The 23,857-nt window shown below is 40.0% G+C and overlaps 1 protein-coding gene across 6 annotated transcripts in view; it reads right to left on the minus strand.

The window, feature by feature from the left end:
* The window catches only part of LOC114702493 (serine/threonine-protein kinase TNNI3K), a 273,778-nt gene extending 262,341 nt beyond the window's left edge, over nucleotides 1–11,437 (minus strand). For 5 of the 6 annotated variants that reach the window (XM_028882931.2, XM_028882932.2, XM_028882933.2 and 2 more), the window contains exons 1-2: nucleotides 11,303–11,410; nucleotides 10,588–10,696 (exon numbers count right to left, since the gene is read on the minus strand). In XM_028882931.2, the coding sequence (XP_028738764.1) occupies nucleotides 10,588–10,696; nucleotides 11,303–11,342 (149 nt within the window). In that variant the 5' untranslated portion in view covers nucleotides 11,343–11,410. Of the gene's footprint in view, nucleotides 1–10,587; nucleotides 10,697–11,302 lie in introns of all 6 variants that reach the window. The other variant, XM_028882930.2, reaches the window with a different exon arrangement.
* Between the last annotated feature and the right edge of the window lie 12,420 nt (nucleotides 11,438–23,857).

A 23,857-nucleotide genomic window follows, 5' to 3' on the forward strand; every position in this document is an offset into this window, starting at 1 on the left:
GTTGCTCTACTTTGCCAAGTCAAGGTAGGTCACTCTCCCCAAATTCCTACCCCACAGGAAAGTCTGTCATATCTTCTGGGCTTGGCAGCTGGAGACAGTCACTGCTTCTGTGACCTCAGTTCCTCAGTGACCAGAGGGAAACCTGGGACTGCCAAGGTAGCAGGAAAGCCATCTCACCTCTGCTCATTTACTGATCCTTCTCAGATCAGACTGGGTGTTTGGTGACCAGGGTACTGACAGAATTGTCAGTTTAACAGCTCTCCACTGACCCTAGCTTGGTAGCTCATTAGTTCATCAGTAAAGTTTCTTGTTAAAAGTACAGACAGATGTGCCTCATCCACAGGCTTTGTGGTAGCTCTGAGTACAAACAGTTTTTGGGCATCCTTAAATTATATGGATTTTACTGGCCACAGCTTTTAGAGACAGGTTAGCATGAGAGGGTATGGAAGGCTGCAGTGTGTTCAACTCTCTTCCTCCCTTGCCTCAGCCTCTCTGCCTCCTCCTTCTTCACTCACTCAAGCTCTTCCATTCAGTAAATTTCCCTGGTTGCCCTCTAAGCATAGACTTAAATGTGTGTTTCATCAGCTGAAACAAGGCCCTAGGAAAAATGTTCATACCTTTTAACACAAAGCCATAGACTTTTGCTATGACACCAAGATGTAAATCTTTTGCACTTGTTTTACAGACACCTACATGTTCCTGGGAGAGAGTTCTGCTGCTGTATCAAGGAATCTGGCCTGGTGGATCAGTCCCTAGACAGGTCTACCCCTCCTGCCAGGCTTGTGCCAAGGAAAACCGGCAGGTAGCCCTCCAGATATGCCAGCCCCTTCACTAACTAAGGACACCAACCAGAGTAGTACTGACAGGTTGATTTCACCCACATGTCCACTCATGAAAAGCTCTGCTGTCTCTTAACTCTTGCTGACACTTTTACAGCGTGGATGGAGGCATATCCCACCTCCAGGGAAACAACAGATGTGAGGGGGCAGGTACTCCTGAATACATCATCCCTGATTTGGTATGCCATCCCCCCAAGCTCCTGGAACATTAGTGCTGGTACCACCTCTCCAGACTCAAGTGCATATCTACTCCTTCACCTGGCTCATTCACCCATGCCTCTTCTATACAGCCAGGGAACATTACCTTTCTGTTCTTTTTCCCATGGCTAGCCCCATTCATAGGGCTGGTGTCAATGATCTATTTTTTCTCCTAGCAATCTGCCTTCTCCCCCTCCTCAAGAAACAGGTTCCTGAGATCTCCAGGATGGCAGCTAACTGAATGCTTCTTCACCCACACCTCCCACTGAGCACGACCCCACTGACTCTCAACTTCCCTCTCCCATGTTGTTCGTTGCCAGCAGGAAGTAGCCAGACTTGAACCAATGTCCATATATACCCAAATAGGTTAGGATGTTGGGGATCTCTCCTGTAGGTGCCCTCTTCAAATGCTGCCCTCAGCTGCCCTTTCCAGACCCCATCCCTGAGAAAGCCTGCCAAGCATTGGCTTCACCCAGGGAAGGGAGGGTATTTGAGGTTTGGTCCATGGGCTTCCCTCATGGTTTTTCCTAGATGTTTCTCCTCTACTTCTGCAACCACTCAGGAATGCTCTGCTCAGATTAAACGTGGACCTATTAATCTGGCCTGACCTGACTTATTACTTCATCAGAGTTATTCACTACCAGGAGAGATTTTTAAAAAAAATAAATCATTGTAGAACCCTTATGGTATATATGGCTTTTTATTTTCTGTTTATTTTAGCTCCCAGTAACTATAATGTGCTCACCCTTTAAAGGTTCCCTATACCAAGGAAATGAGTTCTCCCACTTTGGAAACATCAACAGCTAGTATGTTTTGCTATTATATTTCTTTCAAAAGTTTAAATTACAAATTACATCTCTATTTGTACCTGCCTATGTGGGTACTTGTTTGTGGTAGAATGTGTGTGGAAGTGTAGGCAGGAAAACACACATGTTATCTTCAAAGGGGATATTATTGGAGCAAATGCAAATGAACATAGAAACAAAGATTTAGGTTATCCCAAATTTCCATGCTACAAAATGATAGCCATTTGATAAAGTTTTTATAGCAATAGAAGAAATTCATAACCTGAAGGTACTTTTCAAATTGGTGGAAACATTAAATGGGCAGGTTACAGCATCAGGGTTGGGGAGGGAGTGATGATTACTCAGAAGATGTCTGACAACATTCCTACCCCTTTGGTTGGTGAAAAACTAGAGGATTTACCTAGTAATTACAAAGATGTTCTGTCACATACAAAGGAGGGCAATAAATGTTTTTTTAGGGAACTGATCATGCCCCAAGATTATTTGGCTCTGAACTTGCAACATTCTAACATGTCACATTACTGGGAATCTAATCATCAGAAGTTTCAGTGAATATGTTTTTTCACAAACTTTTGTTCACAGAGGTCAAAAGGCAACACAAAGCCCCATGTCCCTACTTTTATCTTGTGGGTCCCAGGGATGGAACCAGAGTGTCAGGCTTGGTGGCAAGTGCCAATACCATCTGGCCACACTGCCAGGCCCATTGCTACATAATCTTCACAATATACATTGAAAGTTTATGTTTAGCCAGGCACTCCAAAGCTGACTCTTCTCTCAGTAGTCCTACTTTAAGTTTACGTGGTTAGGTCACCCATCCTCCCTTGCTGCTCTTAGAGCGAAGGTCAGTTATGTAGTTCCAGCTATTAACATACCCCCCACCCCCTACCCCCCTACAAGACCCACGCAACACAACTTTTCCTATTCCCGTGACATCATTTCCTGGATATATGAAACCCAAGAAAGAAGTTTCCACATAGCCCAGAGCTTCAGGAGCACTATCCACAAGGATCTTCCTTCACAGGTCTCCTCCCTTTTCACAGATGTACATGGTTCCTGCATATATTTTGAGGACAGTCTCCCTCTCTTGCAAAGCTAGAACACGTGTGATTTAAAGTCATGGACAGAGTGACCTGAAGTTCTGAGTTAAAAAAAAAGCCATACCTGCATTCTAAGAAACTCTGCTAGGCCCAGTGACTGGGGAGAGTAGAACTTTGGTGTGCTGGGCTATCTTCAGCCACCTTAGTGGCACTCACCACTTCACTCTGTGTCTGACCTAATATCCTTGTCTCAGGTAAAACCCCAATACAATACACTGTTCAGAAGCCAACCCCAGGCAGGATGTGTTAACTTTCCATCATTTCCGAAAACTATTTGTGTGGTTCTTCTCTAGCTACTTTTAAACATTCCCACTTCACTTCTATTGTGTCCTGGTTGGATATATTTGTCAGCTTGACACAACCAGAGTTATCTGCGAAGAGGAATGTCAACTGAAAAATGCTTCTGTCCATGGAAGTTTGTAGGGCATTTTCTTAATTGATGATGGATGTAGGAGGGTCTAACCGAATGTGGGTGGTGCCACTCATGGGCAGGTGGTCCTGGGGTCTATAAGAAAGTAGGCTGAGCAAGCCATGCAGAGCAAGCCAGTAAACAGCAGCACCCCTCCATGGCCTCTGCTTCACCTTCTGCTGCCAGGATCCTGCCTTAAATTCCTACCTTGGTCTTTGTCTGCCACAAGATTATTTAAGACAAATAAACTCTTCCCTCTCCAAGTTGTTTTTGGGCTGTGTTTATCAGAGCAATAGAAACCCCCACTAAGACACTTGCTTTCAGTATGTTTTTAAGTCATGAGAAACTTTAACGCTGTGCCAATGTTCCTACAAGAACACCTTATAATCAGCTTAAACTTTAATATGAAATTTGAAATGCCATAATACTACTTGAGGTAAATTGTAAGTTTCAAATGCCAATGCATGCAATGACTTATAAAACAAAGAGTTATTCTCTCTCTCTCTTCTCTCTCTCTCTCTCTCTCTCTCTCAATTTTAGTCTATTTTGGTATGAAATAGACATACACCAGCTCATAATGATGCTATCTGTGGTGATATTTTGTATATGCTCTAACAAATAAAGCTTGAAGATCAGAGGGCAGAGTCAGCCACAGAGTTAGCCACAGAGGCCAGGCAGTGGTGGCACACACCTTTAATGCCAACACTCGGGAAACAGAGGCAGAGAGATCTCTGTGAGTTCAAGGCCACCTTGGACTACAGGAGATTAATCTAGTCTAAAAGAGAAATAGAGCCAGGTGGTGATGGCTCATACCTTTGATCCCAGTACTTGGGAGCCACACATCTTTAATCCCAGCAGTAGGAAAGTTGAGACAGGAAGTGAAATGGCTGGGCAAAGAAAGGAATATAAGCCGACTAAGGACTCGGGGCATTCAGTCTGAGGATTTGTGGAGACAAGATCTTCCTTTTTCTGAGGAGTTGGTGAGGTGAGAAGTGGCTGAGGCTTGTTTCCTCTGGTCTTTCAGCATTTACCCCAATATCTGGCTCTGGGATTTTATCATAAGACCAATTAGAATTCGTGCAACAGCTATTGAATTTTGAAAGTGATCAGATACAAAACATTCAAAGTAATGTTTTGTTCAGTGAGAAGGCACAATCTGTGTGAGGAATTACAAGGAGAAATAATGAAGGCAGCCTCCAGAGAGGCATCTTTGACTCACCCTCCTGAAAGGTCCCTCTGGGCCCAAAGTTGCACTCCTCTCAAGGCAGCTTTCAAAACCACATCCAACCCTGCAATTTAGCTATTACATGAGTAGCCCTCTGGAACCCAGTGAGACGACCCTATTGAGGAAGAGTGAAGCAAATTTCTTAAGGTGTTAAGAATCCCTGGGGAGCCGTGTGGTTTTCCAAACAGACTCAATTATTGTCTGAAATGTAAGGGTTGTGCCAATTATCAGTGAAACAGAAACAAAACAAAAGCAAACACTGCCAACAACAGAGGCTGGGAACCAAATTCATGGTTGAAGCAGATTTGCATCTCATGTTCTCTGTGTTGGTTGAGGGAGGAGCCTCCACCTCTCCCTCCTCTCCCCTCTCCTGCAGCTTCTTTCTCTGCCATAGCTTATTACCTTACATGCCCCGACTTGTTCCTCCTCTTCTCCTCATCTCTTTCTCCTTCCTAGCCAATACCATCTCTAACATCCCTTTTCCCATCTTTCTCCTCAAGAGTAATACTCAACAAAGGAAATTAAAACTAATCCAAATCACTGGGTGGGGTAGCACATGCCTTTAATCCCAGCACTTGTGAGGGAGAGCCAGGCAGATCTCTGTGAGTTCGAGGCCAGCCTGGGCTACAAAGTGAGTTCCAGGAAAGGTACCAAAGCTACATAGAGAAAGCCTGTCTCAACAAACAAACAAACAAACAAACAAACCTAACCCAAATCAACACTTTAACAAAATCATACTGTTAATAGCTCCTGGTAAAAGTCCTACAATGTCTAACCCATTTGAAACTCACAAAACAGTACATCAAGATGATTATCTGAAATATCTAATGTTTAGCTACTTTCTACTACCTACCCTCTATCTCAGTCAATGTTTATGTTTCCTAAGAGCCTAAATTCATTTTAACTTTCTCTGAAAAATTTACTGTCAATACACAAATAACCCGAGAAACAGAGTAAGGGAACACTAAAAATGAAAATTCACTTTCCATAAACAGAGGTAGGAGAAGCAGGTGGGATGAATGGAAATAATTTCTATTATAAGTTTGGGGCAATGGCTTGGAAGCTATTCAGCAAACATGCTTGTGGATATTCATGTGGATACTCATTGGGAAAGCTCTGATTGTTGATTTCTGTTTCTCCTGCTCCATGGGTCTCTGAAAGCAATGTATGAGAAGGAACAGCCAGTCTTGAGAAACAGGGAGAAAGATGGTCACCTTCTTTCTCTCTGCCCTTCTTGGATTTTCTCTACTTTTGAGAAGATGAATTAATTTTTAAAATGTATATACCTCACTCAATGTTTTGTACATCAGTATATTATTTTGGCCAAGTTTTCACACATTTCACTTTAATAATTTTCCACTTATGGCTGTGTCACATGTCCTCTGAAGGGATGAGGTCATGGGTAAGATGTTTAATTGGGTCATACAACTGCACACTTCTCTGGGTAAAAGTTAAAGGCTAAGAAAAGAGTCCCTATGCTTCAAGGCAGAAAGTAACCTTTAGGTACAGAGCTACCCTATTTAATAGTTAAGGAAATCATTTACTATTAGAAAAATATTCATGAGGGTGACTTAATCTTAATTAGGGATTTCATCCAAGCCCCAGGAAGCACTATGAGCCCTTTAGAATGCCCTGTTGGTGAGGGGCATGACAGCTTATAAAAAATGCAAGTAGAAATTAGAGAATACATGGAGCCCAAGGCATTAGGACATGCAAGCAATGTCCCATTGTCAGGGAATGCAACACATGCAACTCTCCTAGAGAAATTGTCAGGAGAGAAAACAGGTGTTTTCCTGAGGTCTTGAATGTTCTGATCACGTGTATCAAAACTGAAACATTTGACTAGAAGTGATGGGAAGTGAGAATTATGACTGAAATTTAGGATGTAAGTTTTCTTAAAAAAATCACATCCCCATTATTAATTGAAGCCAGTAATTGTGTTATTAGAATTGCACTTGACTTCCAAATGTTGCAGCCATCTACTCCCTAGTAGTTCCTTTATTTTGCTGGCCTTAATCAGAGATGTCAGAGTCCCAGGAGGATGGAATCCAAGAGGACAAAGATGCCTTAGTGGCATGCCTGGTGGAAACTGACTTATCAGTTTGTTTGTCTTTCTAGAACTAAGCTACTAGTATCATTCATAAACACAAATATAAAAAGCCCACGCAAGACAGAGAAGCACCAGTGAGGAGAGGAGTCTGGCCCAGAAATGGATGTATGATATCCTGGAGAACTCACTACTGTACTGATACCTGTGGGTGTTAACAGGAAACACAGTGTACATGAACGCACCACTCTGCCTTCCCATCTTGCTGCCTCGTATTGTCATCCCTTTCTTGTCTCCTACTATGTCTTCAACACATGTCCAAAGCTATAGGTGAATTCGACTTTGCATTAGAGGAAAGAACATTCTATTTCATTCCCTTCCTCTCCCACATCAAGTTCTCATGGCAAGGCCACTACAAATTGCCACAGACACAAGAACAATGCAGCTCTTTTTTTTTTTTTTTTAACCGAATTAGCTTTAGTAGTGTGTGCTTTACTATACTCCAGGTAAAAGCTAGGGATATTGCATACTTGAGCTGATGGGGATAGTTTACATTCTCTAAATGAATGGAATAGCACCTACTGATAATTCCATAAACAAATCTTTCAGCAAACAGAGAAAGGAACAAAACTGAGCAGAGAACTTCAACCATGACTGCATTAACTGCACCTCTGTGGACAGGGAACCCCCTCTTCTTGCAATCTGCATCTTTAGAGAAAGGCATATGGCAGGCACCTGGTATGGCTGTCACAGCAGCATTCTGTTACACAAACAGAAGTAGGGATGGGGAATGAAGACACTTACTGTGTGTCTTTCACGGAGGTCCTCAAAGGTGATTCTGTATAATAATGCACCTTGTTTTCCCCAACTACCCTTAACACTTTTGTTGATGAGCCAACAGTAAGACAATTTATATTCACAGCACAGCCTCCTTTTTCTTCCCTGTCATCCATCATTTTGATCCAAAGAGAAGAAAGTTCTCAGAGCTCAGCCCTGAAAATAATTGACTTTCCAGATGGAACCGTCCACATCGACAGACTCAGCACCCGCACTCTCTTTTGTCTGCGGTTTTCTTGACTGGACTGAGCTGGCTACTGACTTCCTGCCGCCAGTCGCTCATCACAGGCAACAAGCTTTCAGTACAACCTTGTCTGAGGACTGTATTCGGATTCTTGGAAGTTATCTTTACAGACTTGGATCCTCTGATGAGAAATAGACCCATTAAACACACAACACTATCAGGTGCTGAACACTACTTTAAGACAAAAGGTCTTCGCAATCCTCTCCTCAGTCTCACACCCACCCCTTCTGACTGACGGGACATTCCTGTAGATAGATGTATTCAACCATCAGCACAAGGCTACTGGACACCCTGTCCAAAAGACACCCAATTGCTATTCTCAAGAAATTTGACATCCATTTTGAAGAGCCTTCTAATACTCATAATAGTCAAAGAATATATTTCAAAATTTGTTATCATCAGGAATTGTTCTAACATTATATGTTTTAATTTTGAAATATTTTCTTCTATTAAAATAAAATGAAGTCATTTTATTTTACCTATTGTATCTTCTAACTTTTACTAAATTTACCATTTTTTTGTTTGTACTCCATAAGGAAGTTGTCTGTCTTTCAAGATTTCTTATATAACAAATCAGTCATAATAGCACAAGGCCTGAGATGTACTTGATCCCTGACTCAGTATCTAGTTTATGTCATTCTCTGCCTCTTCTGTGAGGTTATATTAGACTGAGGTTCATTACACTCACCTCAGTTTACAATTCAAGTGAGGCTCAGTGAGACCCAGAACCATATCTAGGACATGAGGACTGCATGGAAGAGTCTGGATTTAAGATTGTAGATTGCTCCAAAACGCTTATGCTAACTGAGATGTTTCTTTGCTCAACTCAAGTAGCTATCTAAGTCACTTTCTCTTCGTATCTTTCTTACACTTTCCACTTTTGCTACACACCTTTAAGAAAGCTTGCATTTTAACTCACATATTTTTTGGAAGTTAATGAATAATCAATACCTAAATCTTATTGTTTTATTTTTAATGACATGTATTCACCATGTATTATGTATGTGTCTATAGTATGTGTGTGTGTGTGTGTGTGTGTGTGTGTGTGTGTGTGTGTGTGTGTGTAGGTACGTGCACCACATTGTGTGTGTGAAGGTCATAGAACGACTGTGAGAGTTCTTCTTCTCCTCACGTTATATGGGTCTTGGGCTTGAACTCAGGTCTTCAAGCTTAAAGTCAAGTGCTTCTGCTTGTTAAGCCCTCACACCCTTCGCCATAAATCTTAATTTTATTTTTATTTTTTTGGTTTTTTTGAGACAAAATTTCTCTGTGTAGCTTTTGGAGCCTGTCCAGCCTAAATCTTATTTTTATAACTAAAAATCATCTTGTTTTCTTTTTTCCCTTCCACTTAGCTAATTAAGTGTCAATATCCTGTCATGTATCTGAGGTTTCCCCCAACCACAGTAGAAATTACTAGAGCAAGAGGCAGCTCTCTGTCTGTGAATCAGGCAAGTCTTAGAAATCACATTCCAGCATTTGCTCTACATGGGATTTGACAGGTCACAATGTCGTGTTACTCACCTGTTATTCACCAAAATTAATATTATCCACCACATAAACTATGATGAAGATGAAGTTATGTTGTATATGGCACTGACTTCTGCACCTCACATTCAGCACTAATTAGTGAAAAGGTCACATTTGTAGCACTTAGTGGAAAGCTTAAGAAAAAAAAAAAAGGCATAACTTGACATAAGCTAGATCCACAGGATAGGAGAGAGCCTCAGTTGAGAAAACACCTCAGTAAGAGTGGGCTATAGGCAGGCCTATAGGGCAGGCATTTCTTAATTAGAGGTTGATGGGGGAGGGTTCAGACCATTGTGAGTGGGGCTACTCCTGGGCAAGAGGTCCTGGGGATTATAAGAAAGCAGGCTGAGCAAGCCATGGGACACAAGCCAGTAAACAGCACCCCTCCATGGCCTTCTGCATCAGGGCCTGCCTCCAGGTCCCTGCCCTACTTTACTTCCTGTCCGCACTCCTTTTTGATGATGGAATGTTATATGGAACTGTGAGTGAAATAAGCCCTTTCTTTCCCAAGTTGCCTTGGTCATGATGTTTCCTCACAGCAAATCAGCCCTAACTAAGCCAGCTGGAGAGCTAGCTATACTGAAACACACCTAGTTCCTCAGTATCAGACTCAATTTCTCTAGGAGGTTGTTGGTACAAATTAGGGTCCTAAACATTGTGTGTCTTGCAGTGTTGTGACACTGTCCCAGGCCAGGAAATGTGTTTTCTTTTTATTATGATATCACACATTATAAGAGCATGAGGGCAAAACAATACACAGTCCCACTGGAAGACAGCCTCCCACGTCTACAATCCAAGGAGCAATAATCAGTCTCACTGGGAGACAGCCTCCAATGTCTACAGACCAAGGGGAGGGGTGATACTCAGTCCCACTAGGAGACATCCTCCAATGTCTACAGTCCAAGGGGAAATAATCAGAGCCACAGGAGACAGCCTTCAATGCCTACAGACTGAGGAGTTTGGTGAAACTTATCCTGGCCCTCTGAGGAGATTCATGGTGGGTGTCAACCTCCCCAGGAAATAAGCAGCATTGCTTCTTGGTGGCACAAACTAAAGAGTGTAGTTATTAGTTTCAGAGCAGGTTACTTGAAAGAGTGACAGCTTGTATTCAATGGCTGGCCCCCAAGCTCCTTTTCTTCAACTTTTACATTCCATGGATAAGTGAGCTTTCCATTTTGGGAGCCATATGAATACTTATGAACAGACAACCCAGAATTGTGAAACTTAGTCTGGTCATATCTAAGACTACCCTTAGACTGTTTATATCTAAGGCTTTATATCTGCATGTTAACATGCCTAAAAACAAGATAAATAATGAACACACATATTCAAAGAATTAAAAACTCTGACAACTTTACCCAAAGATGTGCCTTAGTTCTGTAAATTCATTTTCTTTGATCTGCAGGTCATCTTCCAATCTTTCTATTATAATAGCATAGGATTCACTAACTTTCTTCTTCCATTCATCTGGAAAGGAAAAACAAATGGGATTGATTCATAATTGCGTTTTGCAAAATGTAGACACAGATCATAACATACAAGTAATCAAAACTGTTTTTTTCCAGTTTCAATTCTACAATACTTAATTTAAATGACTGATTGTGGGTTTAATGCAGATGTTTATGTTTATAATGCAATCACTTTGGGATTGTAGTAATTAAGAACCCATTTGATATTGTACAATATATTTACATAAAAGAATATATTTGACTTATTTCATTTGATTTTATTGCATTTTAATTACAGCAATCTCGAGATGGTAGACAGTGTCTTTTAACTTTTAAATACTAGATACTTAAGATATAATTCTAAAATATCTATATTCAACAGTACTCCAAAGCTTTCTACCATATTATACCAAGGGACTATGCTAATACTTTTACAAGACATTTCCTGTTTTCTGCCAATAATCTTTCAGAGAAAAAGCATAAATTCAGATCATCTAAACACTTAATATTCTCTATATTCAAATAAGCATACATCTCAGTGAGCTATTGCTCATCTATACTTACAATTGAATCATGTTGCATGTAAAGATAGTTAGCAAAACACGAAGAAAGTAAGAATAGTTACCAGAGCAAGTCTGTGTAGGTCTGGACTTGTAATTCCCCATTTTTAACAAGTGCTTGCTTTCTTTCTGTGCCTCCCTACAGGATACAAGATTCCAAGTTCTAGTGCTGCAACAGACCAGTTGAAAAATATTTTGATAGCCTGGCTAAAAATAAGCCAAGTGCCTAATGGAATGTCATGCAAGGATGACAGAGAACAAGACAGAGTGCCCTTTCAAAAGGGAACTAGTGAGGGAGCGGCTAGATTTGTTTTGTGGGAGCCGCATGAAAGAGAAACAGCAAATGTTTCGGTTGTGTCGTTTGCTTCCATCAGTTGATTACCTGTCGGTCCCCACATCCCTTCCATGTAGGCCACTTTCTTAACGAATTAATCCAGAAAGTGATTGGTGACTTCTGAGCTCCACTGAACGAGATTGAATCCAGCCAGCCAGTGTTCAGTGTCTTTTTCTTCTGGGTCAAATAAGGCACCTGGGAAACAATTATTACAGTGTAAGTTCTCCATGTAAAGAAGCAGCAGAAATTCCTATCAAATTGCACTGTGACTGAGACACTTGGGTGTGAGTTTTTATCTGTAGGGGACCGGGCCTCACCTACAATGTGAGGATCTCAGTTGTTTGTTCCGATTCTAAGAGTCATGGATAAGAAAAGAGACACAGAGCTTTATAAACATCAATTACAGTAAGAACACTGTGATCAAGAAAAAGCCTCTTGGGCTTCCAGTTCAGTATTATTGTTTCATACATTCCTAGACAGTAGTCAGTGTTTGCATGCTATGATGTTTTGGTGTCTATTCCAAACAGTGGAATCTGAAGTCAGTCCTGGGACTGGCCATTCGACACCACTGACACAAGCCTGCCGCTGTTACTAATGTGAGTGTGCTGTGCTCTTCCTTGCACCTTCAGTTTACCTCACACCGCTGCTTTTTCTATGCACATTTTTATGGAAACAAATGAACCCAGTGTGTGGTGAAAAAAATGAAAATAACATAGAAGATTTATTGGCTATTTTCTATATTTTTCTTCTAGGTGATCTGACTGTATATAAAAGATATAAATTCCAATCTTGAAAATAACACGTAGCTTTAATGTATCAGGCATAGATTTCACATTTACTATGGAAAAATATTCAAATGACACTTTCTTCATAAATGCTTGGATGAGTTAAGGAATTCCCATTCCTCTTCTTAGCAAAGTAAATGAATGGCCCAGGAGTGGACTTCCCTACCGATAAAATCCAGTTGGAGGACTCAGCACCTGGCTTTGTACATGTGTCTATCATTAGTGATATAACTCTCTCTTTGTCAGTCCATGCATGCCATGGGTGTGAATAATTTATATAATGCAGGGTCTTTTGTCCACCTTGGTCTGCCATTTTTTTTTCTATTTCTTAGTTTGAAATCCCAACACCATTGTTCCTATCAACTTGTTCCCAGCCCTGGGCAACCCCCGTCTAGCTTGTTCTCAGTTCCCATCCCCTCTGTTTGGAGAGTTCAGTTTTCCTCAGATAAGCTGTTCTCAGATTCATCAGTCTAGAAAATTGACTTCTTTAGTTCTTCTCAGTCTTAAACCACACACTGTGCACAAGGAATGATTCTCCAGGGAGATATGACAATATAACATGTATGTATATGGTTCATATTACAATTTTGGAGTTATTGTGTAAGCTCACAGGAAATGAAAATGTCATAGTTATTGGAAATATTCTTTCTTTTCTCGGATACTTGCTTCATTATTTTTATTAATTTTTATTAGCATATGTTCACTGTACAAAATAATGAGGTTCATTATAACTTGTTCCACACAATAGAAACAGAAGGAACATTACCAAACTCTTTTTATGAGGCTACAGTTACTCTGATACCCAAACTACACAAAGATGCAACAAAGAAAGAATTACAGACCAATCTCCCTTATAAACATTGATGCAAAAATACTCAATAAAATACTGGCAAACTGAATCCAAGAACACATTAAAAAAATTATCCACCATGACGAAGTAGGCTTCATCCCAGAGATGCAAGGATGGTTCAACATATGAAAGTCTCTCAATGTAATCCACCACATAAACAAACTAAAAGAAAAAAAACCACATGATAATCTCATTAGATGCTGAAAAAGCCTTTGACAAAATCCAACACCCCTTTATGATAAAGGTCTTGGAGAGATCAGGAATACAAGGAACACGCCTAAACATAAGAAAGGCAATTTATAGCAAGCCAAACAGCCAACATCAAATTAAATGGAGAGAAACTCAAAGAGATTCTACTAAAATCAGGAACAAGACAAGGCTGTCCACTCTCCCCATATCTATTCAATATAGTACTGGAAGTCTTAGCTAGAGCAATAAGATAACAAAAGGATATCAAGGGGATACAAATTAGAAAGGAACAAGTCAAACTTTCATTATTTGCAGATGATTTGATAGTATACATAAGTGACCCCAAAAATTCCACTAGGGGATTACTACAGCTGATGAACTCCTTCAGTAATGTAGCAGGATATAAGATTAACTAAAAAAAATCAGTAGCCCTCTTATACACAAATGATAAATGAGCTGAGAAAGAAATCAGAGAAACATCACCCTTTATAATAGCCACAAATAATATAAAATACCTTGGGATAACTAAATAACTAAGCAAGTGAAAGACCTGTATGACAAGAACTTTAAGTCTCTGAAGAAAGAAATTGAAGAAGATATCAGAAAATGGAAAGATCTCCCATACTCATGGATAGGTAGGATTAACACAGTAAAATGGCAAAAGAACAACACTCAACTTCATATGGAATAGCAAAAGACCCAAGATAGCTAAAACAATCCTGTACAATAAAGCAACTTCTGGAGGTATCATCCTCCCTGACCTCAAGCTCTACTATAGAGCTATAATAATAAAAACAGCTTAGTATTGGCATAAAAACGGACATGTGGACCAATGGAATTGAATTGAAGACTGTGGAAACATTTAACAGAGTATAGGAACAACCTAGAGAATGGGAGAAAATACTTATCAGCTATTTATCTAACAAGGGATTTCTATTCAAGTGTATAAATAAATCAAAATATTAAACATCCCAGAATGAAAATAATTCAATCAATAAAATGGCCAAACAAATTGAACTTACAGTTCTTAAATAACTGGACAATAAACATATGAAAACTGTTCTACATCCTTAGCAATCAGAGAATGCAAACAAAAATGACACAGGTTCCATTCCACAACAGTCAGAATGACTAGCATCAAAAAGACAACACAAATTCTGGTAAGACCTCAAGACAAAAAGACCACTTACACACTGATGTTGAGGATTGTATATATCATTAAGCAAGACAGTTGCATAGCTTGATCTGCTTAAAGGGCCCCTGGCAGTAGGAGCAGGATCCATCCCTCGTGCATAAGCCAGAATTTTGAAGCCCACTACCTATGGTGTTATATCTTGCACAGCCTTGAGGCAGGGAGAGGGGCTTGAACCTGTCTCTACTGAATGTACTAGGCTCTGCTGACTCCCCACGGGAGGCTATACCATGTTGGAGGAGGGAATGGGGGGGTAGGTTGGGGGGTGAAGGTTGGAAGGGCAGGAGGAGGGAAGAGAGGGAGATCTATGGTTGGTATGTAAAATGAATAAAAAATTCCTTAATAAAAAAATGTTTCCTTTACACAAAGTCTCCAGATAAATGCAATTCCATGTGCTATTTCTTGTTGCTGAGGTACTGGCATCCTATTGAGAAAGTCCTTCCCTGGACAGTGCACTGAAGAGTATTTCCTGTGTGTCCTCTAGCACATTCAAAATTTCAGGTCATTTTTTTTCAGATCCTTGATCTACTTCAAATTGACTTTTTTGTGCAGAAGGTAGGAAAGTATTTAGTTTCACTGTACTGCATGTGGATATCCAGTGTCCCCAGAGCCAGATCTAAGAGCCATGCATAGTGGCAAACCTGGGAAGAAGATAAATGGACAATATAGTCTAGAGCAGCTATTCTCCACCTGTAGATTATAACCCCTTTTGGGTTTGAATCACTCTTTCACAGGAATCTCTAAGACCTGGTAAAACACGTATATTTAACATTATGATTCACAACTGTAACAAAATTTTATAGTTATGAAGTATAAAAATATTTTTATGGTTAGAGGTCACCACAATATGAGTAACTGTTTTACAAAGGGTCACAGCATTAGGAAGCTTGAGAACCACTGGTCTAGAGTTTAGAAATAATTTATAAAAAAGAGATCAACTCAAATGTATGCTCATATATGAGTGGATAGAGGTAACTATATTCCCCGAACAGAACATGATGTGGTGGTAAAAGGCAGGTGTTATTCTATGCTGATGGCATGCTTCCATTGTTTATTCCACTGGATGTGGAATCACCAAGGAGGAGCACCTCCCAGCGTGTCTGAGATAGTGTTTCCAGAGGGGTTTGAGGAAGGAGGGAAGACCCACCCTCAAAGAGGGCCCAGTGCCCTCTTCTCACTCTCTCTCTGCCTCCCCCTCCTCCTTTCCATATGTTTCCTGACTGCAGATGCAAAGCTACCTGCTGCCTCATGACACCCATCAGCCATGAATCACTACCCCGTGGCCTAAAATATCCTCACAAACCATGGACCAAAACGAACTGCTCTTCCTTGCATTGCTTTGCCCAGGCATTTGGTCACAGCAACAAGAAGGGTATTGCTTTCCGGCCATAAAACTTTATGGCAGAACTTTTATTTTAATTGAAAATATTTTTCATACAGTATTCCGATCATAATTTTCCCTCCCTCAACTCATCCCAGATTTGCCCCTCCTTCCCACCCACCGGGCTTCATGCTGCCTTCTTTCTGAAAACAAACAAGTAAACACAAAAAGCAAACAAACTAGAATAAAAAATAACAAAGATATAGCACAAGAAACACTCAGAACCCCTAGAAATACAAAGTCAGAAAGCATAATATACAAGCAAAGATCACTAAGGGGAAAAAAAAGGCCAAACAAACAAAGAGACAAAAAGGCTGCAAAAACACCATTGAGTTCATCTCTTGTTGGCCGTCTACAGATGGGCATGGGGTCTGCCCTTGAGTGTGATTTCTACCCAGGGGAACTCGACTGGAGAAAGCTGATCTTTCCTTTGCAAGCAGTCAAACTGCATATGACTTCTTGGTTAGGGATGGAAATCATGTCCAGTTCATGGGAGACATTTACATGTTACAAGGAAAAGAAGTCAACTTAACTCAGCTACACAATTCACCAGCCCAACTCCATGACATTCTGGAAAAAGCAAATCAGTAGACAAGCAAGTTGTTGCCAAGAAGAGGGAGGAAAGAGTAGGAGATGGAGGCTTTAAGGAGGGACAGAACCCTAAAGACACTAACGACACACACAGCCCTGTACTCTCACCAAACACTTAGAACTACAACAATGCTAACTGTGGACTTTGGTTAATCGTAACATACCAATAGTCAGTGCACAATGGTCCATTAATGATAACAAATGAGCTGCAAAGACATGAATTCTTAATAAGGAAAATCATGAGTAGAAAGGGTAAATGGAAACTTATGCTATGGATCAAATTTTCTGAGAACAAAACCACTATAACAAAGACATGTATCAATCTCAAAAAATTAAGAAAAATGAAACAAGTAAACATTGCTAAGCAGGTGAAGGCACTTGCTGCCAAGACTGAGTGCACTCTGTAGAACGACATGGTAGGAGGCAAAAATCAGAACCAGCCCACTCTGAGATTCCTATGTGCACACACACGGACACACACACACACACACACACACACACACACACACACACACGCACACGCACGCACACACACAAAGATACCCACACATATACATGTATAAACACACACACACATACATACACATACTACATAATTAATTGTAAAAAAGGTGTAATTTCTTAATAAGATAATTTGATTCTTCATGAACAGTCTATAACAAATAAAAATTGAGAAAATTTATGATTACTAGTGTTTCCTCTCAGTCCGACTTGTTCTTTCATTTTAAAATGCCAGAGGGATTTAGTTAGCATCTTATTTTTCCAAGTCTCCCCTTTCTGACTAAACTTCGTGGCCTATTGACACAAATGCACCGCCTTCCACCTTATTTATCTGCACAGAAATGGAGCTGCTCCAACACCCCAATGAGCCGATTTACATTCTCCCCCAATTCCTTCATTTTGAGTTCATATAATTTATTTATCCCAATCTCCTCTTATGCATCTGCTATTTATATTTTATACTGCTTTCTTCATACATATTTAAGAGGATGCTTTCAAGATGAAATGACAAATATTAACCTTGGCTCTTCTTTTACCTTTATCTTTTCATAGAGAAATTATAAAAACATGTATTCTATGAAATAAATCTAGTGTACCTGAAACAATTTTTTATCACATTTAAAATATGAGTTAATTTAGACTTAAAAACCTAGATCATTCTTTCATTGTGTGAATGTTTACTAATAAATTCACAGTGTCAGAGGGGTCAAGACGTTTGATATGTTCATCTGGTTAGTAGGTAAGACAACGGTTGCCACAAAGATAAGAAACAAGAACTTCTAACATTTTATGGTGTGCTTTCTTTTTGTTTCTTTTGTGTATCATAAAGTTGTCTAGTTAGCAAGCAGTGGGCTTATAATGATGAGTCTCGATTGAAACACAGCCATTTCAAAAGTGAAATTGGTACTGAACGTGGTGGTGCATGCCTTTAATCCAAGCACTCAGGATGCAGAAGCAGGCAGATCACTGTATTCAGTGCCAACCTGATCCACATGGTGAGTTCCAGAAGTTTGTCATTGCCTAAGAGACCCAAAACTATTCTAGTTTATACAAGTTATTTGATTATAAACTAAATATTTCTGTGCATTGGCAAGCATAATCCACAATGTTCTTACTTGTCAATTTTCTTACTTCTAGAATATCTGCACTTAGAGTTGCCTTCATGTGCAAACATTGTTGAGGTGATAGATTAATCCTCAAAATAAACAGGACTTGAGAATCCCTGTGCTACATACCAGTGTGAGCAGTCCCTAACTGGGAGAGCATACTGAACAAAGGTAATAAGAGCACCATGTTTCTTGGTAGATGAATATGAAGTTTATGAAGAATATAAATTCAATGGTGCAAGGGTCCCATTTGTCCAAGGGGTAATACTCTCAGCTATCAGTTGACTGATTTGTCTACTCTGAGAACATGCACTGTGCCCATGTTCCTCCAATGAGCTCTTGAGATCCAGGAAATCAGGCAGATGAAGCATATGAAGATCCTGTGATGAGGACTCAGGACTAGAAAGGAGAAACACCACATTCTGAAGTTTAGATCCAACCAAAAAACGTCTCTCAAGGCACCTCACTTTTATAATACAAACTTCACAACTCTTCCCACTTGAGACGTCATTCTCCCTTCCTAAGAGTTGGATTGCTAAGGAACTGACTCTGGGTTATAATTACAAATCAAAAAATAACTAATATTGTTCTGGGCAATCATTTCCATGCCTAAGTTCCTCTATCATAGAACAAAAAGAAGATAAAAACAAAATGAATTAATTTTACGTATATTGAGTTCTTGTTTTCTATACCAATCACTCATTCAAGGCTCTGCTTCAAATTGCAAAGAATACTAATTTCATTCAGGAATAAAAATTATTTCAAAGTTCAGAAAGATTTGCCACATTACATTGGTTGCTAGGGAATCCGTGAACATGTAGCTAACTACTGTGTAGGTAGTTTAGACAAACGAGTTTGGGAGGCTTGCAGGGCCTGATTCAGTAGCTGTTTCTCTGTTCTTTCAAACTGACGACACCAGAGCTAGAAACAAGCACAGGTTGCTAACTCTGCTGAGGTGTCCTGTGGACTCAGAAGATGGGGAAGTCAACTGTGGCAGTCCTTAAGTTTGTGGGAATTCCAAACCTACCTCTTCACACATTCCAGACCCTGGGACAGAAGAGCATCATGAAGTGCTGAGTCTGGTTTGCTGGGTGCTTCCCCAGTGGTACTTTGCTCAGTACCTTCAAGCAGAGGCAGTCTCAGGAACCAGTCTGTTCCACCACTACTCTGACCTGTCTCCTTGTAACTGTCCACATGGAAAGTTGGTAGCCATGATTTTTCAATCACTCTCTCCTCTCACCTTGTGCCTCAGCCTTTTACATTTGCCCAGAAGTATCCTCAGAGCAGGGTAAGCATCTCAGGGCTCCACCACTCAGAACTGCCCCCCACTAGTTTCCCACTGTTTCCATTTTATACTTCAGTTGTGGAGCTAGGCTCAGTGGCTAACAGCAGAACTCCTACACATATGTTCTTGGAATCCTGAATCAAAAATAAAAGGACAATGAGGAGTTAGGATCAGTGTGGCTGGTACTGTCACACCCAAACATGACCCTGTGAGCAGGTCACTGCATTTGACTCAGGGAGTCAACAGAAAGCACATTTCATGGCCACAGAATTTTCTGACCATTAGGCAGAGACCCTCACCTTTAAAGTCAAATACTTAGAATATTTGATACAGCGAGTATTTACATACTCAATCAGAACTTCTGAAAAATTTGCACGTTTTCCTTATAACAACATTAGTCTTCTCTGGTACACGTTATCAAGGATAATCTATGGATATACAGTGCCCTGTAGGACCTTCCTTTTTTCTTTTTTTTTTTCAATGAAAAGACTTAAGTTAGCACTGAGTGAGGGAGTGAGCCTCTACTGTAGTCTCTTAGTCCCGAGTGTGAAGAGCAAAGGTCTCTGCTATGTTTGCTCTTGAGGAAAATCATGCTGCTATTTCAGGGTGCAGTACACATATCAGCATTCCTGGGGCATCCTAACCAACGCAACAAACTGCTTTGGCCACACTCTCCTGTGGTTCTCATGGCATATCTCTCCTGCAGTGCCCATGATCTCCCTGCTTCCCACAGCACTAAGATTAACATTTAACATACACCTTCCTGAGGGCCACAGCCAATGATGAAAAGACACATCTAGCATGGGTTGCTCAATGCCAACTTTATTCAATGAGTGTAGCATAGACGTGATTTAAGTTCCAAGTCCTGAGTCTGACTGTTAATTTGGCCCACTTTGTTATATTTTCTGACTAATAGCCAGTATCTCCCAAGCACAGGCCTAAGTCTGAATACATAAGTGTAACAAGCTTTCTTGTTGGAATGTTTTTAGACTGCAAGCCTGTAAATAATGACCTGCAGACTTATTATTAATTATGAAAGCTTGGCTTTAGCTTAAGCTTTTCCCCAACTAGCTCTTACTACTTAATTAAGCCATATTTTTAAAATTTATGTTCTTCCAAGTGGCTGGGTTACTTCTTAGTATGGCACATCCAAATTGATCCGAGTCTGCTGGCAAAATCCAGACCTAAATTCCTCCTTCCAGTTTCTTCTCTCTCTCTCTCTCTCTCTCTCTCTCTCTCTCTCTCTCTCTCTCTCTCTCTCTCTGCCTGGAAGTCCTGCCTATTCTCTCCTGCCTAGTTATTGGCTGTTTAGCTTTTTATTAAACCAAATAGAAAGTGCTTCAGGCAGAGACACATCTCTACAGTGTAAACGAATAATCTGCAACATTTCCCTTTTTGTCTAATTAAAAAGGAAAAGTTTTAATTCTTACATTGTAAACAAATATTCCACAACACATAAGGAGTTACTTTAATCCATTTTTCATATTTTGCTACCTTACATATGAATCCATAGGAAAAAATCTTTCTGAAACTGAATATCTTTCATGATTCTTGAAGCAATCATTTCATGTAGCTATAAAAGAACTGGTCTATTGGAAAAGCAGAACACTTATCTGTGGATCCTCTAAAGGCCGCACTTCTCTTTGAACTACACATAGTACTCATTTCTTCTGCAGAGTCTGAACTAGTCAATGCATAGAATCCTCTTGAAACAAAACTAACTTAACTAAGGGTGGTGTCTTAGTTAAGGTTTCTATTGCTGTGAAGAGACACCATGACCACAGAAACTCTTAAAAAAAAAAAAAACATTTAACTGAGTGACTTGCAGTTCAGAGGTTGAGTCCATTATTATCATGGCGAGACATGGCTGCATGCAGGCAGACATGATTCTGGAGAAGGAGCTGAGAGTTAATATATCTTGAGCCACAGGTAGCAGGAAGTGATCTGAGATACTGGACATGGCTTAAGCATATATGAGACTTCAGAGCTTGCCTCCACAGTGACACACTTCCTCCAACAAGGCCATATCTTGTTGTACTCCAATAAAACCACACCTCCTAATAAGTACCTCCTCCTATGAGCTTATTAGGGTCAATTATATTCAAACTGCCACAGGTGACTTTTAGGAACTATTAGTTTTCTTTTTATTCTTTAGACAGGGTCTCAGGTATCCCCAGTTTGTTTGAAGTCATAAAGTAGCCAAGGCTGGCCTTGAACTTGTGATCTTGCTTCCTCCACCTTCCTGTACTGGAATTGCAACATATGGGTGACATCATATTCAGCCTCCAGTCACTATTTCTGTTAGTTTGCCAATAATATTTATTTATGCATATGATGTAATATATACATTATATGCACACATATACATACACAAAATATGCAATGCTATACACCTTATATATAATATAAAGACTAGGCATATATAAGAGTGTGTGATACACACACACACACACACACACACACACACACAAACACACACAGAAGTATTCCAAGGGCAAGCAAAAACAAAGCAGACATTCCTAAAGACTTTTTAAGCTGAGTCTCCAGATGCAAGTTATAACATAACATACACATAAAGTCAAAGTCAGTTCTTTTTCTTCTCCTGCTGGGCTGTGAGATATTTTACAAAAGTGACCTTAACATTCAAAACAGCCTAGCCAAGTGCCTGACAGATTTGGAAATGAATTTTACTGTTTTATACTAAACTGGAGTAAACTGAAGTACAGGGAAGTTGATGAATAGAGAACAACTGTCAGGAGTCAGTTTTCCCCTTCCACTACCTTGGGAAAGGTCACTCTTGTTCCTTCTGCTACACTGGGTGTCCAGGCTAGCCCACTGCCAATTTTCACTGACCCACAGCTCTAGGATAACTGGACTATGATTGTCACAACTGCTCTCTTTTCAACACCAGCTTTGGGGGTTCTGAGGGTCCAATGCAGGTTATCGGATTCGTACGGCGAGTGTTTTTACCTGCTGAGCTGTGTCACCAGCACCCCCAGGTCAAACATTGCTCAACAACATTAGAATCTTTGTACTTAGAATGAGTTGAATTAAGAATAAACAAAGCCTGAATCTACCAGGTTGAACTCAATCCCCAGAGGAGTCCTTGCCCTGAAGGAGATGGGAATGAAGAGTGGACTGGGGGGAAGGCGGCTGATATGTAAAATTAAATTAAATTATAAAATAAAATAATAAACAAAGCCAAGCTCCAAAAAAGTGCTGTGTGCATTGTTTGTCCATAAGAGACACGACAAAAACATAGCCAGAGCTATGTAGAGCTCATAACATGGTTTGAGCTTCTTGCTTCCCATACAGTGGTTAGTGATGCATGGTGACAGAACTTGCATGCTCTACAGTTTAAGAAGGGAGGAACTAAGCTGGGCTGGTAACAGAATAAGAATCACAGAAATGCTTCTTGTTGTTTCTGAAGTTTAAAAGTCTTAGAGGAAAAAGAACTTTAAAAAAAAGCAATCCTAGTTAATCTCCAACATATGATAAATTGAGAGCTTGGACACTATTTAGATCATTATATCACTTTAGAGGATTCAGAGAAATTATTAAGATGACGTTCATTAAAGTCTCCATTATTGCTTTACACAGTAAAACAAATTAAACAAAACTGATGGGACCAAAGCAATTTAAATATCATCTTGGATTTTTTCTTGAGAGTAAAAATTGATGAGGCTAAGTTAGACAAAGTCATAAATACCAAATGACAGAGGAATTATACATAAAGTGGCAGGGATGGTGTGAAATATGAGCATAAAAGATAATAAGTTTCAAGAGGAAAAACTATTAAGCCAAGACAGCCCAGAAAAGCAAAGAAGACCGTGGCTATGGGGAGAAAGAACTGGGGAGGGCAGAAGCCAGTTTTTGATGAATGGGAGGAACATTTAAATTACATGCAAATTCATGGTACATTGAGGAAGATGAGTGATTTAAACAGAGACATCATAATTTTAAAAGGAGATAATGAAATTAAGAGTTTTCTTAATTATGTAGAGTTTATCTTTGAGGTATAGTTTTTGATGCTGGACATCTATTTCATTATCATGAAAGAGAGAACATTTTTATTAGAAATAAGGATATGGTTCATGAGATATCTATTCTAGCCACAGGGGGTATTGCCCTATCTTTTAGATGTGTTTTAAATAATTTCATTAGAAGTTCCTAGACAGCATATCTGGAAGACAGCATGTTTCACACATTTGGAAGGATTATTTTCTTTCACTTTCAAAAATATGTCTTAACAACTCTGATGGAACCACCTCAGAACATATCACGTGGTACGGTCCGAGTTCGTGTTCTTGACTTTGAGTCTCACTGGGATGGCAGTGAGCTCGTTCATGGTGAGGCTGGGGGCAGAGCGAGAGAGAGTCCAGTTTGGACACTTTCCTCTGTTGAGC

This window comes from Peromyscus leucopus, chromosome 6, assembly GCF_004664715.2.
Source record: "Peromyscus leucopus breed LL Stock chromosome 6, UCI_PerLeu_2.1, whole genome shotgun sequence".
In the NCBI taxonomy this organism is placed as follows: Eukaryota; Metazoa; Chordata; class Mammalia; order Rodentia; family Cricetidae; genus Peromyscus; species Peromyscus leucopus.